The sequence below is a fragment of the Plecotus auritus genome, assembly GCF_963455305.1.
Source record: "Plecotus auritus genome assembly, chromosome: 6".
In the NCBI taxonomy this organism is placed as follows: Eukaryota; Metazoa; Chordata; class Mammalia; order Chiroptera; family Vespertilionidae; genus Plecotus; species Plecotus auritus.
The window spans coordinates 81,473,010-81,492,477 of NC_137773.1; the positions used below are offsets into that span (position 1 = coordinate 81,473,010).

At 49.1% G+C, this 19,468-nt stretch overlaps 1 protein-coding gene across 5 annotated transcripts; it reads left to right on the top strand.

Annotated features, from left to right (window-relative positions):
- The first annotated feature begins 213 nt into the window (after positions 1-213).
- CLU (clusterin) lies at positions 214-16,911 on the top strand. Of its 5 annotated transcripts, none has more exons than XM_080675247.1 (10): positions 569-619; positions 1,743-1,861; positions 4,578-4,703; positions 5,951-6,099; positions 8,286-8,456; positions 9,921-10,332; positions 11,379-11,483; positions 15,086-15,315; positions 16,250-16,425; positions 16,660-16,911. In XM_080675247.1, the coding sequence occupies exons 3-10, from the start codon at positions 4,610-4,612 to the stop codon at positions 16,667-16,669; spliced, it is 1,347 nt and encodes a 448-aa protein (XP_080531373.1). In that variant the 5' UTR covers positions 569-619; positions 1,743-1,861; positions 4,578-4,609; the 3' UTR covers positions 16,670-16,911. The 5 variants fall into 5 exon arrangements, with proteins under 5 accessions (XP_080531371.1, XP_080531373.1, XP_080531372.1 ...); XM_080675248.1 differs by lacking the exon at positions 569-619 and adding an exon at positions 1,194-1,319; XM_080675245.1 differs by lacking the exon at positions 1,743-1,861 and having other exon boundaries at positions 214-619.
- Positions 16,912-19,468: the final 2,557 nt, after the last annotated feature.

Genomic DNA, 19,468 nt, shown 5'->3' on the forward strand with positions numbered 1-19,468 from the left:
AGTCCGTCACTGGGATGGTTCAGGAAGTCAGTACTTCATACTCCATGCTTTCTTCTCTAGCATAACACCCCTCCCTATCTCACCCCCATTATTTTTCTTCTTTTCTACCTAAATGAAACATGAGGAGTGGCCTATGTTTAATAGAAAAGATTAACATTCAATAGGGCTGCAGAACTGCGGGGTTTAATTTGGACTGGGAACAGCCAGGAGCACAGTGGATACCAGGAACCCTGAGGAGAAGGGCGCTGAGCTGTGCACGTGAACTCCGGCTGGTCCCTGGTGGGGCGCTGAGTCTCGGGGGAGCCGTGCCCAGCGCACCCCAGGACCTGTCTTCCCTGGAGACTGACCGGCCTTTCCCAGCGCCACTGCGCCTCCCCGCGCCCCAGGCCGGGTGCTGCACTGGACCTCCTCACCCCCGCACCCGTGCACCCCCGCATCCCCTCCCGCGCCAGCTTCCAGAAAGCTCCCGTGCATTCCCCGGCATTCTTTGGGCGTGAGTCACGCAGGTTTACAGCCAGCCCCGAAGGGGGTGTATACGAGGCAGATCCCTATAAATACGGCGCCGCACGGCGCTTACCACGCTGCGTCGCCAGGAGGAGCGCACGGGCACCACTGACTGGTGAGAGGTCCCCACCTTCCTACCCCTGCGCAGAGCCTCTCCAGGGCCAAGGACCGATGGGCGGGCGGGGTGGCAGGCAGGCGAGGAGAGGACGATCGCTAATAGTCCTAGGGGTGTCAGAACCGATCTATAGATGCAGCGGAGGGAGTCTAAGAAGATAGGCAGCCGGAGCCCTATCACCAGGCAGCGGGGCAGAAGGCCAGCTTGCTGGGGGCGGTGCACAGGCTGGGATTCGGCTCATTAGCTGCAACCACAATTGTGTGGGTAAGTAGGACAGGTGTAAGGAGCCTCTTTTTGCAAAGTTGGGGGAAACCGAGACTTAGAGAACCGAGGGCTATTGCCAGAGGCCCATGCTGATGAGCCGCAGAGTCTGCCTGCACCTAGGGCCTTTCTGCAGCATCTTCCTCATTAAAGGTACCATCTCCAGGATTGTTGTCAGCTGGCGTGCATGAGTCACCTTGTTTGCTTCAGAATTTTCTAGTTCTCCGGGTAGTGTGTTTATAAGCATGAGGTTTTGATTTAATTATATGTTGCAACCACATAAATCCTACTCTTTCTACTGCCTAATGCGCCAGGGAAGGCCAGAGGAAAGTCACTCAACCCCCATCAGACGTCAGACGTCTGACTCAACCGGCTCATCTTATAGCTGATACTGTGAGGCCTAGAGAGGTGCAGGGCCTTCTCCAAAGATAAACCGCAGGTGGGTGTCAGAATTGAGATTAGAACCGGAGCCACTTGACCTTCCAGAATTTCTGGACCTAATTTTTTTTTTAAAAAAGGAAGCTGATTATGATTAATGTTTTTTTAAAGAGAAAGATTAGGATTTTAAAGGTGCAGATACAATAAAAGTATGCTCGTGACAGTGCTCATTATCATAGTGGGGAATTACAATTTAAATGTCTAGTCTTGTGGGATAGCAGCACAGAGCATATCAGAAAATGGACTCCATTATTATGTATCCACAAACAGATTCCGACTTTTAAAGAATATTTGATCTAGTTATGTAAAGAATCTGATTGTATGCAAATGCATAGGAAATAGAAGGAAAGCTACCACAGAGGTAATATTTGCTCTGGATGGTGTGAATTACAGGTGAATTATTTTCTTCTCGTTTTTGGTTTAGTGTTCTGCACTCGAGGAGGAAGTAGAGTAGGAGCTTGGGCCTTGGGCTTTAAACCTGCTGTTTATAAGCTGTGTGACTGCTTTGCTCAGGTCCCCAGGTCCTCCCCAGGCTCCCTCTAGGTGAGTAGGCCCTCCTGCGGGAAAGGCTGCCAGGTGAGGGTGGGGAAAGGAGGGCTTTGGGGTGACTTGTCTAATCAGAGAAGTTGCCAGACGGGAGCCCAGGCCAGGAGATAAGAGGGGAGACAAGTCAGTGCAAAGAGAGGGCAGGTGCGGCCCTGACCGGGTAGCTCTGTTGGTTAGAGCAGTGGTTGGCAAACTCATTAGACAACAGAGCCAAATATCAACAGTACAACGATTGAAATTTCTTTTGAGAGCCACATTTTTTAAACTTCTAACGCCACTTCTTCAAAATAGACTCGCCCAGGCCATGGCATTTTGTGGAAGAGCCACACTCGAGGGGCCAAAGAGCCGCATGTGGCTTGCGAGCCGCAGTTTGCCGACCACTGGGTTAGAGCATCATCCCCATAAGCCAAGGTTTCAGGTTTGATCCCTGGTCAGGGCACGTACAAGAATCAGCCATTGAATGTATAAATAAGTGGAGAGACAAATTGATGTTTCTCTCTCTCTCAAATCAATAAGTAAATTTTTTTTAAAGACAGAGAGGGCCGGTAGCCCTGCAGCCACTGTTCTAGCGCTGTCCTGGGACTAGCGTTATCAACATCACCTGTATGCTTGTTAGAAAAGCAGATTCAGAATCAGTGTAATAATGAGACCCGCCCCCTGCTCTCTGGTGATTTATAGATACTCTAAAGTAGCAGGTCATTCCACTAAGGCAAAGCCACAGTCAGGGAGGGACCACAGGTGGCCTCTGTGCCTACTTCTGTTCTTTTGCGCCTCTCCAAACTGCCACCTGCCCCTACTTCCCTGAGAGATACTGCCAGTGCTCACACATGGTCCTACATCAAATTGTGAAGTAGTCAGAACTCACTATGATCCTATGAGACCTTGTGTTTACAGAACACATTCACATCTCTGAGGTCTATATCAGGTCCATTTCACAGACGAAGAAACTGAGGCTCAGAGACTTAGGTGACTTGGTATCAAGGAAAGAACACTGGACTAGGGGATCAGAAGAGCTGGGTTCTCATCCTGGGGTTGCCACAGGCTTGCTGGGGCCGTGGGGAGCCCCATTCTTTCTATGGAGCAGAGGGGTTGAGCAGAAGACTTGATCTCTTTCCTGGCTCTGAGGTCGATGGCTCCCCATGAAGCCCAGGCTCCTGTTGGGAGACCCTGTACTGGCTGCTGGGTTTCTGGACTCCTCATCCAGTGCTCTTGCTTTTCCTCACCCTCCCTCCCCTTTCTTCATGGCCCATGCCCTGTCTTCTGGACTTCTCAGAAGTCATTGCTACCAGGGACTTTGCTTGGAATGGTATATTTTGCTGGCTTTCTCTCTCTGGCATGACAAAGGCTCTGTCCCTCCTTCAGGCGTTTCAGGCCTCAGTGAGCAGCTAGGGCAGAGCTTGCTAGACCAGGACCTTCCTGTGGGCCTGAAATTGCGCCCTGGCTCAGCTGCCCACCTGTCTTCGGGAAAGGCCATGACCCAGTCTTTCCTCCGTGCTGCTAATGCGCTTCGTGCAGCTGGTTGGGGAACCACAATCGGCTGCCCTACTAATTACTGTCATGGAGAGGCTTGCCTTAGGAATGTTCCACCACGCATCCAGATGGGCCTGCTGAGCTGAGAGCAGCTTTTGGATGTGCACAACTTCAGGAAGGGGGCACCCCACTCCCCATTCTGTTGTGGGAAATGGGTGAGTTCAGATAAGCAGTTGGTGGGGGGCAGATTACAGCGGGGTGGGGTTTCTGTTTATGCAACAACTTCAGCTTCTGGGAAAGGGTCTATTGTGTAAGTCTGGCTGTCCCCAGGCTCAGGGCAGCCGGCCCAGAGTGGTGGCAGGAACACCTTGGCAGCGCACCCTGCTGTGGATTAGAGGGACTAGGCCATGTGAAAGGGACCTGGCAGAGCGGAGGCCATGTCCTTGCAGAGGGACTGCTTCTGGGGAGGCCCCAGGGCCCCAGTACCCCTTTGTCCCAGTGTTAAGCCTTTGACTCTGCCCTTCCCTATCTACTTCCTGAAGACAGTTTTCTTTCCTTCCTGGCTCCACTCTTTGTTTAAACCCACACTGGGGATGACAAATGGATTTATTCTCCTGTGCCGACCCAAAGGGTTGGCCATCGGTGCCTCAGACGCTTTAAACCAGTTTTAGGTGGTACTGAGGCGCAGTGGCGAGATGTGCTGTGATTGGTTGGTGATGCCTGCTGGGGCAGGATTAGTGATGCCCCTGGGGGCCATGGAGCTGTGGGAGGCAGTCCCCCCCTTGATGGAGGGACAGGAGAGGGCCCGGTGAGTGATCCAAAAGAGGTGTTTTCAGGGTTTGTTTAATATGAGCAGGTACCCTCCAGACTCCTTCCTGGATGCAGAAAGTGCTTGCGTCTTGCTCAGGCATATTTAGCTACTTGCAGGAGGAAGGGAGGAAGGCTTGGACCTGAGCCCAGGTGCTGACTCCAGAACTCTTGTTTCTTTTGTATTGGGCTACTGTCTTGTGGTTCCTCCCCGTGCCCACTGCCTCCACTTTCTTTTGAAAATGTCCATTGTCAAGTCTGATATTTTCGCCCCACTTCCCCGGGGGTAAAAATGCAGCAATGCCAGCTGAGAGGGGATAGCTAATGGCCAGGCCTCTGCGGGGCTCCTGGGAAGCCGCTGCAGGCGGCAGGCTGGGCCAGAAACCAGCAGGCTGGCTAGCCGTTACCATGACAGTCTCCTGTTCTCCACAAACAGAGGCGTGCTGGGAGTCCAGAATCGGAGGCAAGATGAAGACTCTGCTGCTGTTGGTGGGGCTGCTGATGACCTGGGAGAATGGGCAGGTGCTGGGCGCCCCGGCAGTCTCAGAGAGAGAGCTCCAGGGTGAGTAGACTAGAGGTCCCCCCCGCCCTTGCACACTCCTTCCCCATCAGGGCCCCAAGGGTTAAAGGCCACTTTATCCTGTGCATGAAGTCAGGGTTGCTGTGCCCTGCCCCTCTCTGAGCCTCTTCCCCCCGCCACCTGGCCCAGGCCCTTTGTGGTCAGAGTGGCTTCCAGGCATTTTCAGGTGTATCGCAGGCCTCTTCTGGCTGCTGGGTCTCATTCGCCGGTTCCCTTCCCAGTCTGTACAGCCCGGTACCCACACCTCCTCCAGGAAGGTCCATAAAGCCTGGGTCGTTTGAGTCTTTGGGGAGCTCCCCTTTTTGAGTTTCCATAGCATTTAATACATGTACCTCCACCTTCCCACCCAGGAACCCGTGCTCCGCATTCCCTGCTCATAGGGATGGAGAATTACGGTTTAAAATGAGGCTGTCATCCTTCAGAGCCCAGCTGGTGGTCCCACTTCTCCAGGCCTTTCCTAAAACCCATCCTCCCTCCAGCCCACTTGCATCCTACGAGCCGAGCAGCTCTCTGGGTAGTCGTTACAAACCCCAACCTTGAGATCAGACCCGGGTCTGAGTGTGGCCCTGCTGCTCCCCTGCTGTGTGAGCCTGGGCAGGTGTCTGGATCTCACTGTGCAGTGGGGACGATGCGCGTGCCGGGATGTCAAAGGAGATGCACATGCCCCAGAGCTGGTGCTCCGGTGACATCGCCGCCATGCATCTGTCACAGGGTGTTATGTCTTGGTCACAGTCTCCGTTAGGCTATTAATTCATCTTTGTGTCTCCATCCCTATGAGTTGGAGAAAAGAAGTTCAGATGTTTGGTTAAACTGAATTCCAGAAAGACTTCTTGTGTCCAAAAGAATAACATTCCCCATTTCGATGTGTAAGTGCTTACTCGTCCAGGATTTTTTTCCCTTGGAAATTTTCTTCTGCGGCTGGGCAGGCTCGGCGTCCAGCCCGTGGGGCGTTAGTGCCTCTGTCCTCCTCTGGGGTATGCCTGCTCCGAGGGTTTGTGTTTCTGAATGGTTGGTGCCCTGGATTCGGGGACTCTGGGTCCACAGTGAGCCCTGTGATGGGAACCTGTGTCAGGGAAAGCTGGGGCCCACGGGCTGCCTGCCAGGGGGTTCCCAGCCTGGAAGCCCCTGGACCCACTGCCTTTCTGACCATTCCAGCTGGTTCCAGGGTTAAACCCCCAGCACCATCTCTTCCTCCGGCCTCATTCTATTTCCCCGCCCTTCTCTTGCAGAAATGTCCACCGAGGGGAGTAAGTACGTTAATAAGGAAATTAAAAATGCCTTCAAGGAGGTGAAACATATAAAGTCTCTAATAGACCACACCAACGATGAGCGCAAATCACTGCTCATCAGCTTGGAAGAGGCCAAGAAGAAGAAAGAGGTAAGGGAGAGCTGGGTGACCGTGGCCCTGCTTTGACGCCCCCTGCTGGAAGGGGGAGGGAGGGTCCTGGCTCCTCATGGGGTGTCCTGCTGGCTTGCCACGTTGGCCCTCTGTCTTTCCAGGGCTGTGTGACCTGACACTGGGACCGTGATAAGAAATAGGGAGGGTTTATTTGCTTTTGAAAGCTTCAAAGGGTGAGATCTTGGATCTGCTTTTGTTAACAGCCTGGCTCAGGGCCTGATACCCAGATTCACTTCAATAGATTTTTTTTCAAACCCTGATTATGGGCATGCTCCAAGGTAGGCTTTGGATAGGGTCTGTCATGGGGCAGGAGGGGGAAGGCACCCTACATTCAGAAAGCTTATCTCTAGTAGGGGCGATACCTTGGGATTAAGGCAGGCTCTCACTGTGTTGCCTCAATGTCTTTCTAGAGTTCTGAACTACTTCATAAAAGAAACAGCTAAGTCCAATAGTGAACTTAGTAGCTCTAGGCTGTGCTTAATGATTCAACAAAACTAAAACACAATAATTCAACGAACAATTTATTTAAAAAAATCAAAATCTTCTTAAGGGTATCCTAAAAACCTACTCCCATTGCCATCCTACCCCTAAGATGGGGCACCTGCCACCTTCATGATCCATAAAGCATAGTAAAAACATTTTAGAGGCTCTGAAAAGTTCTGTAGTAGAGAATCCTATGTAGGAAAAACCGAGGTGGTGGGGGGAGTGGGGGATATCTGTGATAGTGTCAACAATTAAAAAAAAATAAGAAAAACCTATGTAACTTTATTTAACCCAGTGTTTTTCCAATCAAATTGAACAGGAAGCCCATTTTTATTTTTCTTGACATCTTTTAGCACGATTTCATGGGAGCCACTTAAGGAAATGCTGGCCCGGGTGCAGTTCTCACTTTCTTTGAGACTTTATGTCCTTCCTCGGCCTCAGTGTTCATTCTCACTGTTCTATGAGAATCCTCAAGTCGCTCATGTGGGAGGGGCAAGTCCCATTCTCCAATTTTTATGGTTAATGTTGGAGTTTGATTTTTGACAATCCAGATTTTACAATAAAGCTCATCAAGTTTGGAAAAAGATTCCATTTACTTCTTAGTTGAAGAATATGTGAACCGGAAAGAAAGGAGGTGACCAGCAGAGCTGACGCTTGCGAATCGGCTCAGTGGAAGGTGGCTTTCCCCAGCACAGAGCAGGGAACTCCTCCTGGTCAGACCTTCAGAGTGCCTTCATGCTCTACTTCATTCTTCTTTGAAGAGTAACACACTCATTCATCAAAATTTTAATATAGAAAAGTAGAGGAGGAAAAGATTTTCCATAATCCTTGTACTTAAGGACAATTCACTGTTAACATTTGGTTTATTTCTTACTATTTTTCCCCTCTATGCTTTTTTGACAAATCATGAATTTTTAACATGAAAAATGCTTACTATAATATTAAAACTTAATATAAACATCCCTTGTAGTGCTGTACTTATCCACCCTTTGTATGTTCCACAATTTGCTTAACTTGTCCCCTAGTTTTACATCTGAATTAATTCTAGGTTGTTGGTTGTTTTGTTTTGTTTATTTGTTTTTTTGCCATAAACACATATGGAAACAAAGATCTTTAGGCATAAGGACTTGTCCTTTATTACAGGAATTCCTTGGCATAGATTCTTATAAAACTATGGGGTCAGATGACAGGGGCACATGAGAGAGTTTGGGTGACTGTGGCGACTTTGACTTTGAAAGCTGGCCTATTCCGGTTGCATGCCAGGGACCATGGTCCCAACAGAAACCAAGATCCGGGGAGCCTCCAGGAGCTTTGGATGATGACCTGTAGACACCAGAAGTTGAGCATAGGAAGTGAAGTATAAGTGAGAGGCAAATCCTGGGGTAGAGACTCTAAGTGTGTGTCCGAGAAGGAGATGTCCACATGGGGTCTACTGGCCCGGGAGGACTAAGGAGCAATTGGGTTTTGAAGATGAAAGGATCTTTAGAGCTAGGTGGGCAGGGAATTCCAGGTAGGCAAAAGAGGGAACAAATGAGCCAGAGCTGGGGTGGAAATGAGCACAGCGTGTGGCCAGACGTGGGAAGTCTGCCTGGGTGGTGGAGGGCCCAGCACCACTGTGCGTGCTGGGGGAGGTGCAGCCTGTGAGTTCTGTGTGGCTAACCTGGCTTTGTGTCCTGCTGTAGGGTGCCCTAACTGATACCAAGGATACTGAAATGAAGCTGAAGGCGTCCCAGGAAGTGTGCAATGATACCATGCTGTCCCTCTGGGAGGAGTGTAAGCCCTGCCTGAAGCAGACCTGCATGAAGTTCTACGCGCGCGTCTGCAGGAGCAGCTCAGGGCTAGTTGGCCACCAGGTGAAACGGGGAAGCGCTGTGGAGTACAGCCTAGGTTCTGAGTGGGGGAATGAGGAGAACCTGGTGAAACATGCTTCTGTTATTCTACACCCAATTCCAATGTGGGGGAGTTCTCCCATGCCAGCTGGGTGACCTATAGTTCAACTCAGTTCTGACACTATCTACCTGGAGATAGCCTCAGAGCCCACAGGTTAAGGACTCAGTCCCACAAGACTGTCCCACACCCCCTTCAGGTGCTAATCCCAAGTCCAGGTTGTCACCTGTGCTTCTGACTGTTGAGCTATAGATTGGAGGTTTCAAAAACCCCCTCCTTAATTAATTTGCTAGAGTGGCTCATGGAACTCAGAGAAACATTTTACTTCTTAGATTACAGGTTTATTACAAAAGGAACAGCCAAAATGGAAGAGATGCATAGGGCAAAGTATGGGAACGGGGCAGGTAGTGCCCATGCGATCTCCAGGTGCACCATTCTCTCTAAATCTCTACGTGTTCAACAACCCCACACACTCCGGGAATCTTGTCCTTTTGGGTTTTTATGGAGGCTTCATTAACATAAGCAACATTGGCCATTGGAGATTGATTCAACCTCCAGCTCCTCTCCCCTCCCCAGAAATCAGAGTGTGGGGCTGAACGTTTCAAGCTTCCAATCAAGGTTCCCTTCCCCAGCCTCCATCCTTAAGAGTATTTTCTAAAAGTCACCTCATTAAAACCATAAAAGATACCATTATTGTTCTCATCATAGGAAATTCAAAGGGTTTTAGGAGCTCTTTGTTAGAAAGGGTCAAAGACCAAATACATATTTTTTATTATAATTAAAATACCACAGCTTCATTTCACAGATGCAGTTGATTAGTTTTGGCTGCATTTGGGCCCAAAGTGCCATTATCAACTGGTAATGTCTGTAATAAGTGCTGAAACACCCGGTCATGAAAATCACCTGTGCCAGGCATTTGCCATCTCTTAAAAGACTCTTATCTAGCAGTTATTAGCTGGATTACATAAATCACTTCACGGAATGGCACAGCCCCGTGTCCACTTAGATGGAAGGAATTAAGAATTTTTAGTACGTTAATGTGGATTCTGTCCTTCCCTGTGGGCCTTGTTAATCGGGACTCATAAATTTTGCTACTCACTGGAGACATATCAATTGGTCCTTGGCTGAGCAGGGGTGGGGATCATTACTGGCCAAAGAGGACCACAGATAGTCTCTAGTGATGAGCCTTGTGACTCCAGAGCCTCACAGGTCTTCCTAAACTCTTCTCTGTTGGGATGGGTAGAATGGAAAGGCACTGGCCTGACAGTTCAGAAACCAGGGAGCCAGTCTCAGGGGGGCCTTCAGCCACACGCTGTCTGACTCCGTGGAGACCAAAGAGCAGTGAGGAGTTGGGCCTGGCCCGTCTCAACAAGAGGGAGGTGGGACCCTAGTGAGCGTCTCCTCACTGCTCCCCATTCTGCCTGCCACAGCTGGAGGAGTTCCTGAACCAGAGCTCTCCCTTCTACTTCTGGATGAACGGTGACCGCATTGACTCCCTGCTGGAGAATGACCGGCAGCAGGCCCATGTACTGGACACCATGGAGGACAGATTCCAAAAGGTTTCCAGTATTATGGACGAACTTTTCCACAACAGATTCTTCAACCGGGAACTCCTGGATCCCTACCACTTTTCATCCTTCAGCTCATCCCCAAGGAGGCCTTTCCCCTTCCATCCCAAGTCCCGCTTTGCCCGAAACATAATGCCTTTCCCCATGTTTGGAGTCCCAAACTTCCAGGACATGTTCCAGCCCTTCTTTGACATGATACACCAGGCTCAACAGACGATGGATGGACAATTCCAGGGACCTCTCTTCGAGTTTCCAATGGCGGAATTCACAGAAGGTTAGAAAGATGTCTCCTTCCTCCTAACAAGGGATGGGAACAACAACTTGTTGAAAAACCCATTAGATGCTAAGAACTTGGTATGTGTCGTCTTGAGTGCCCCCAGCACTCCTGTAAAGGTGATATTAATCTTATTTAAGGAGGAGAAAACAGTGACAGAGAGATGAAGGAAAGTTTTGCAGCTGATACCATAGGACCTGGTCAAATCTAGCTCCGCAGGACTTGGAGTTTACCATGCCCCTTCCAGCAGCTGTTGGGCATCAGATTGACTCCACCTCTAGAGAACCAGACCCCTTTCTCTTGGGAACTCAGGTGGTTTTCTGTGGATGCCATGTATATATTGGCGACAAATTACATAAGCTTAAGAAAGCTGTTCATGGCTATAACCTTAGGGTCTGGTAGAGAATGGACACATAATTAATATTTTTTTGAATGAATGAAGTCTAATATGGACATGAAAAGCCAATACTTTCAGAAATGATTTCCTTCATTGAACTAATAGATATTGGTTGGCCAGCACCATCTCCTAAATGCTATAGTTTGACTGGCACCAGGTTTGGCTTCAAATGATTTGGAATTAGAAGATGGTATTGAATTGAACCAGCATCTACTTCATATCCAGAGTGGGGCGAGTCCTGTGTTATAAGGAGGCTGTAAGGAGGATCCCATTCCGGCCTTCAAGGGGCTTGCTGACTCGCTAGGGGGAGAGAAATGAGTTAGTTAAACGCAGAGCAAAATGGGTTATGAAGCCAAAGAGAAGTACAAATAGGGGAGTATCGAGGCAGGAGAGGGCTCATCGAGGAGATGGTGGCAGGGGAGGCCATACCTAGCTGGGGAAACCCTGGGAACTACCTCCTTGTCCTTCTGCAGGGATCCCTGATCAGAGGCCTGTATCTGCAGGCCAATTCCAACCTGCTCTGCCTGCAGAACCAGCTCAAAGGGCCAAACAGTGGTGTGGAAGGGGTCAGGGACATTGGGGCGGCCCATCACTGTATTGCTCTGTATGGTCCTTCAGCATGACTCCCTCTTCCCCCGTGTGTCTCCAGAAAACAACGATAACCGCACCATATGCAAGGAGATACGTCACAACTCTACAGGGTGCCTGAAGATGAAGGACCAGTGTGCCAAGTGCCAGGAGATCTTGTCAGTGGGTAAGTCTGGGAGCCTTGCCCCTGGTACCTCAGTGGGGCTGCCTTTATTGGTCAGATGATGGGAGTTCAAGTTTCAGCTCTGCTGCTTTCTGGCTGTGGCACCAGGGGAGGTTGTTTGCCTTCTTCCACCTGGGCCCCTATCTGTAGACAAGGGTTAGGATGCAGAGTTGCCCCTGAAATCAGGAATTGGATAATAGACTATTATATAAAGTGCCCACCAAGTCATCTAGCACATGGGCAACAGGAAGTCGTGGGAGGGGCTGTTATGCTTTTCTGAAAAGCCATCATCTTTGAGTTCCCCATCATTCTTTCCCCAAAGGCTAAGCATAGTAGAGATCCTTGTTTTTTCCTGCAGACGGTAACATTTAAAATAGTATGTTTTCTGTTTAGCAAACACCTACCATGTGCCAGGTACTGTTCTAAACGCTTTGCAAACAGTTACTAATGTCCTCAAAACAACCCTAAGTTGGGTACAATGAATGTCCCTATCTTTCAGACATAGACACTCGGTCAAAGAAAGGTTAAGTAACTCCCCAAGATTACAGGACACCCCATATGGGGGACCTAGGTGTTTGGATGTGCTCTTAACCAGCGCTTTGGGATCTGTCCTCAGCACCCCTGGGTCAATGATGGTGGTCTCTCAGCCACCCCTGGGTCAATGACGGTGGCCCCTCAGCCACTCCTGGGTCAATGACGGTGGCCCCTCAGCCACCCCTGGGTCAATGATGGTGGCCCCTCAGGCACCCCTGGGTCAATGATGGTGGCCCCTCAGGCACCCTTGGGTCAATGACGGTGGCCCCTCAGCCACCCCTGGGTCAATGATGGTGGCCCCTCAGCCACCCCTGGGTCAATGATGGTGGCCCCTCAGCCACCCCTGGGTCAATGATGGTGGCCCCTCAGCCACCCCTGGGTCAATGATGGTGGCCCCTCAGCCACCCCTGGGTCAATGATGGTGGCCCCTCAGGCACCCCTGGGTCAATGACGGTGGCCCCTCAGCCACCCCTGGGTCAATGATGGTGGCCTCTCAGGCACCCCTGGGTCAATGATGGTGGCCCCTCAGGCACACCTGGGTCAATGATGGTGGCCCCTCAGGTACCCCTGGGTCAGTGACGGTGGTCCCATTGCCTCTGATGGGTTGATCTCTAAGGCAAAGGAAATCATTCCCCTGGGCTTTATCAGGTCTGGACATTGGCTAGTTTCTTCCTGCTTTGAGATAACAGCTCTAAAAGCATCTAGAAACTTTCTGGCCCACAATAGTCTATCTCAGCAAGAGTTAATGGTTTCCCTTGTAAATAAAAGATCAGTATTGTGGCCTTGCTCTTATTTAATATGTGTGTGTTTGCCAGGGCAGGCCTTCAGAGTCTGGTTAAATAGTCTAGCCCCATTCCTATAATTTTAGAAGCCACTGCAAAATAAATACAAGTGTCGTAGGAGACTGATGGATGAATACGCAGCCAAGCCTCTTGGGCTCTTCCCATACAATATCATTGTTAGAATAGCATAAATGACATAGTACCTCACCACCAGGAAGTTAGTCATGTTAAGGCCAGAAGAAAAGACACACAGTTGCCTAGGCTCAGGTCGGCACCCCGGCACTGACCTTCACGGTCACCAATCACAGCTCACCTACACAGCCACCTTCTTTACTACACTGATGGTCTCCTATTTAAGGTTCTTACAAATATACAAGCAGGCATTGCCCAGGAACTCCAGACTGGGATTTCTCAACTTCTTCACTATTAACATTTTAGTCTAGACCAGTGGTCGGCAAACTCATTAGTCAACAGAGCCAAATACCAACAGTACAACGATTGAAATTTCTTTTGAGAGCCAAATATTTTAAACTTAAACTTCTTCTAATGCCACTTCTTCAAAATAGACTGGCCCAGGCCGTGGTATTTTGTGGAAGAGCCACACTCAAGGGGCCAAAGAGCCGCCTGTGGCTCGCGAGCCGCAGTTTGCCGACCATGGGTCTACATCATTCTTTGTTGTTGGGGCCTGTCTTCTGCCCTGTAGATTGTTTAGCAGCATCCCTGGCCTCTAACCACTAGATGCCAGTAGCTACCCTGCTCCTATCAGTCCTCACACTCTCTAGACTGAGTCACTGTTCTCAATAACTTTCCTTATTTTTAAATTATTTCCTGGTAAAAGAGTTAAGGTTATTCATTATCTTTTCCAAAACTGGCTTCTTGTTAGTAATTCTGTTTCTTGCCCCACCCAACATTTATTTTATTGTAATACAAATGATTACATTCAATACAATCATTTGATGAAAAGGACTACATACACTGAGTGGCCAGATTACTATGATCTCTGAACACATAATAATCTGGCCACTCAGTGTGTGTGTGTGTGTGTGTGTGTGTGTGTGTGTGTATATATTTATTAGAGGCCCGGTACATGAATTCGTGCATGGGTGGGGTCCAGCCAGCCTGGCCAGGGGGAGGGGACATACGCGGTTGGCCGTCCTGCCTGCTGGTTGAACTCCTGGTCGAGGGGACAATTTGCATATTAGCCTTTTATTATATAGGATATACACTGAGTGGCCAGATTATTATGCATTCAGAGATCATAATAATCTGGCCACTCAGTGTATAATCATTTAATAGAAATGATCACCATTCTTTAGTGTGAAAAGATCTCCTTTCCCCTGACTTGTTTGGGTTTGATGTGCTCTCTTTGGAATATTTTTTTAAAATGTAGGGAGAGAAAAAAAAAGAGTAGTTTTTAGAGATAGTGGGTAGTTGCCAACTCTTATCCATCTGGCACCCTGCAGTGGGCCCTCGCTCAGGCACCAAAAAGAATGAACTCTTATCTTTCCTGCTCCACCGGTGAACTTGGTGACCAGCCACGGCGGGTGGGTGGGTAGGAAGCCAGGACCCCAGTCACCAGCTGCTCTTCTGCTAAATGAAGTCTTGGGGTAGAATTTCCAACTCTGCCTCTGCGGCCAAAAGACAAGCTTGGAGAATTTTCCAGACCACAGACTCCGAATAGGAAGAGCCTAAGTTTAGGAGTTAAAGCCCTGGGTTCAATTCTGGTCCCACAGATTGTTTATTCTATAACTTCAGGCAAGTGTGTGTCTTAGTTGCATTCTTGGTAAAAAAAAAAATTATTATTTGTAGTTCTTAGAATACACCTGATTATTACAGATAATGGACATCCAAAGCACTTGTGGTATCTGGTACATGGTGGGTGCCACACAAACGGTAGCTCCACGTGACTGCCCCCCTCTCCGGAAATGACTCATGGGGGGACTGGGCAGCAGAGTAGCCCTAGATCTGAGCACACAGAGCACTGAGGTCCATGCTCCACCGAGGGTGGTCAGCTCCGCTCGTCCCCAGTCTCCAGTGATGTCACTAAGCACACTGTTTAGTCCCACTGACAGTTTCCCAGAATGAGACGTTCTCAATGAAGGAAGCCACCTGCTGGGTTACATTCTGGGCGAGCTCTTTATGTTGTCACGGACGGATGACAGATGGTTTGGGGACCGGCACCCGGCTCTGCTTTTGGTCCTGGCTTCGTGAATTGATTTCCATCATGTTTCTTCCCTGTTTGACTTTCCCTTCACGTGTCGGCCTTTTGTGTTTTCTGTCTTGGGGTAGACTGCTCCGGCAGCAACCCCGCGCAGAGCCTGCTGCGCGAGGAGCTGAACAGCTCCCTGGAGCTGGCGGAGCAGTTAGCCAGGCAGTACGACGAGCTGCTGCGGGCCTACCAGCAGAAGATGCTCAACACCTCCGCTCTGCTCAAGCAGCTCAACGAGCAGTTCAACTGGGTGTCCCAGCTGGCCAACCTCACTCAGAGGGAGGACCAGTACTCTCTCCACGTCACCACGGTGAGTCTCTCCTACGGCTGGGACCCAACGTGCGGGCCAGAGAGGATGATGTGGCCCGCCCTGGGGGCGAAACGGGATGAAGACTTATGCTTTCCATTGAGTGTTTGTCCTGTGGCCGGAAACATACGACTTTCACGTGCATCATTGCCTGCGAGCCTCATCACCCAGAGGAGCAATGTCACAGCCCCATTTTATGGATGAGGAGAGTGAGAGAGGTTTGAGAGCTTGGTCAAGGCCAGATGACTGACAGGTGCCTCGCCTGGCTGACAGAGCCTGTCTGCTTGGCTGGGACCCTGTGCTCTTTCCATGAAGCCATCCCTCCTGCCCGGTGCTGTGTTGGCTGGGAGCTTGTGAATTGGGGCAGCCTCCTATGTCCATGATGAAAAGCTTCCCTCCAGTACTGGGAACCTTTCTATTTTCTTTTTTTAAATATATTTCTATTGATTTCAGAGAGGAAGGGAGAAGGAGAGAGAGAGAGAAACATCAATGATGAGAATCATTGATTGGCTGCCTCCTGCACGCCCCCTACTGGGGATCAAGCCACAACCTGGGCATGTGCCCTTGACTGGAATCAAACCTGGGACCCTTCAGTCTGCAGGCCAATGCTCTATCCACTGAGCCAAACCAGCTAGGGCTCTATTTTCTTTCCCTGATTCCTTTTCTACCTCAGCCAGGCCAGTGGCTGCCCAAAGGAAACACGGTGGCTTGGAAATCATCTTTCACTCCGTGGGGCTCCCCTGGGCTGGTCCTTTGTGGTGACATTTATACCTACCAAGTGCCTCTGAATAGCGGCATTTCTTTCCAGTGAGTAGTACACGTACAGATTAGTCAGAGGCAAAGGCGTCACTGGTCCAGATTTAGGCCTGACTTTTGTTGCAAAACGAGTGGAGTTGGGCCGGTGTCTCAGCCCTTGTCCCACCCTCCCTCCGCCCAGGTGGCTTCCCGCAGTTCCGACCCCAGTGTTCCCTCCGGCTTCACGAAGGTGATTCTGACACTCTTTGATTCTGACCCCATCACCGTGACTGTCCCAGAAGAAGTCTCCATGCACAATCCTAAGTTTATGGAGACCGTGGCTGAGAAAGCTCTGCTGGAATATCGCCAGAATGCCCGGTGAGTGTGCAGGTCTTAGCTACAGTCCTTCCGGGCCCCCCAGGTCCCTGGGAGCCAAAAAAAGGGTCGAGTACTTAGTCTGGGAATGACAGCCAGAGTCCGACACGAGGCCAGGAAACCACCGGGACCCTAGTTTTCCTTTGGAGGGTGCTCTTTCTTGTTTGATAAGAATTTGAGTCTTGGGAATATAGAGCCCTCACTCTCTCCCCCTCCCCCATTTTTTTTTTTTTTCAGGGAGAAATGAAATGTGAAGGTTGCTTTTCCAGGTATGGGGGTGTCTGAATCCTGTTGCCCCTGAGATGAGCCACAGACCCCCTAGAGGAGAGCTCTGCATGTCACCAAGTGACCAGACCCCAGCCTCGGGCCTTCCTGACCCCTCCCAGCCTCTCCTCCCTCGGACCCCGCACTCTAATGCCTGCTCTTGCTGATGGGGAAGGGACTTCCCCGCATGCCACTAACTCAATAAAGCTGCCTGTATGCTCTGGAGTGTCCTCTTCTTTTGCTGTTTTTTTTTTTCTATCCTCCCACCTTCATTTTGTTATAGAAAATAAAAAAAAAGAGGAAGAAGTAGAAAAGAAAAATCAGTGGCTAAAATAGTATGGGGGTGTCAGAGTTGAGAATAAAAGGAGTGTGATGATAAAGTTGACCCAATGGAAGGATTTCTTTAAAAAAAATATATATATATATATATTATTGATTTCAGAGAGGAAGGGAGAGGAGGAGAGCGACAGAAACATCAGTGATGAGAGAGAATCATTGATCGGCTGCCTCCTGCACGCCCCCTACTGGGTATTGAGCCCGCAGCCTTGGCATGCGCCCTGACCAGGAATGGAACCACGACCTCCTGGTTCATAGGTGGATGCCCAACCATTGAGCCACACCGCCCTGGCGGATTTCTTTCTTTTAGGAAGAGAGGTGTGTTCCGACAGCCAACTAAAAAAACTTCTGAAAGTAAACCTTTTCCATCCCATTATAAAACTCTCGATGTATCCTGATTGGGGTGAGGGGAATCTCCCAAAGGAATACATTGAAAATTCGTGTGAAGAATGGGTAATAATAACACATCTAGTATTTTAACACATAACTGATATTTTTCTTATGGAAACTGGAGTCCCCAAAAGACAAAATGAGGCAGTTTCATATTAGTTCTAAGATCTTGGAATCCCTGTGGTACCTTCTTGACTGAGGCATTGTTTGTCCACTGTCCGTCCATACAAACTTTTTATCTTCCCCTTGACCACAGGGATTTCTCCTCTTGGGGTTTCTCCTGAGGAATTCACCGCTCGGTGTGAAATACAGTTGAGCTGCAGTACCCTATGCAGCCAGCAGATGGTCCTGACCAACCATGGAGTCTATCTCAAACCAGGAAGGCCTTCCATTCATGAATACAGTTATATGGGTGATCTTCAACTTCATGGAGATTGGCGCTCCTAACCTCCACATCATTCAAGGGTCAGCTGTACTCTCTAAGTATAGAATTCTTTTTATCAGATATATACTTCAAGTGGAAAAACATCTGGCTGCATCTCAGTTTTGTAGCAAAGGCCACATGTAAATTAATAGCCATAATAATTTTAGGTCACCATCCCCTATCTCTCTCTTTTTAAGTTACAAGCACCTCTGTCACACACAAACAACAAACTCTAAACCTTAGCTTCTGTCCAAAGAAGCTAGTATTTTAGTATTTCTATCAAGGAAATACAGAGTAAAGTTAGTATGATTTACTTAAATATATGTATTTAAGGGAGAAGTAGTAAAAAGTAGGATATTCTTTCTTGGTTGATAAGAATTTGAGTGTTGGTAAATATGGAACCCTCACCTCCCCCCTCCCCCCACTCCCCACTTTTTTTTTCCAGGAAGAAATGAAATGTGAATGTTGCTTTTCCAAGTATGGGGTTGTCTGAATCCAGTTACCCCTGAGATGAGCCACAGACCCCCTAGAAGAGAGCTTTAACAGTGATAACACACTTAATTTTCACTCCTTTTCAGGTTTAACTGATTTGAAACAATGGGTGAAGTCAGACTAAGCTTTGAACCAAGAAAATGTATCCTGAAGTGTCACTAGACTTTTTTTTTATGGGGGTACATAAAAGACAAAGTTTAGGGTACCAAACCAGCAACACTTGATGAATTAAAGGCACACAAATACCGAACGAAATGATTCTTGATGTTGCGATTCTATTGCTTCACGTTATCAGCAGAGCCTGGACTAGAATAGTCAACAGTTTGAAAACAGGCATTGACCACAGAAGTTATTTACTTCTATAGATTCTTCTAAATTTTGAAAATGAACTGTATGTTAATAAACACTATAATCATTCAAAGTGTGTATACAGTTTGGGGACATCATATATATATATGGGTTATAGTTCAGAAGGCATTTGTTAAAATGACTGATTATAAATTATATATTACACTAGAGGCCCAGTGCATGAAAATCCATGCACTGGAGGGGGGCGTCCCTCAGCCCGGCCTGCCCCCTCTCACAGTCTGGGAGCCCTCAGGGGCGGGAGGTGACACAGTGATCAGGGGAAGGTGATGCCCCATCACACCTCTGCTGCTGCCACTGCCGGCAGCACAAGCTTCACCTGGCCCTGGTTACCTGTGCCTCAGGTGGCCCTGGGCAGCTGGGCAGCTGCCATCCAAGGCTTGCCTGCGCCTCGGGATGGCCCTGGGTGGCTGGACCCTGGGGGTGGGCCTGGCCTTGCCCTGCGCCTGCTGACCCGGGGCTGAGGGGACTGGGTGCTGCCATCTTGTGACTGTGGGTGCCACCATCTTTGAGGGTGTGGCAGTCAATTAGCATATTCCCTCCTTATTGGCTGTGGACGCCACCATCTTTAAGGGTGGGGCAGTCAATTAGCATATTCCCTCTTTATTAGATAGGAGGATTGTCACACATCATGTTTCCAAAATTATTTTCTGTTTTCATTGTTATGCTGCTAGATTCTGCCAGTCATTGTATATCCACCTGTTGCTCATTTTTATGAACCACCTAGACCAGTGGTCGGCAAACTCATTAGTCAACAGAACCGCAGTTTGCCGA

Excerpts from the sequence above, each read along its gene's own strand:
- CLU (XM_080675244.1), top strand. The coding sequence starts at position 970 with ATGCTGATGAGCCGCAGAGTCTGCCTGCACCTAGGGCCTTTCTGCAGC. Across the intron at positions 6,100-8,285 it reads AGGCCAAGAAGAAGAAAGAG|GGTGCCCTAACTGATACCAA; the intron begins GTAAGGGAGAGC and ends GTCCTGCTGTAG. Across the intron at positions 15,316-16,249 it reads ACTCTCTCCACGTCACCACG|GTGGCTTCCCGCAGTTCCGA; the intron begins GTGAGTCTCTCC and ends CCCTCCGCCCAG.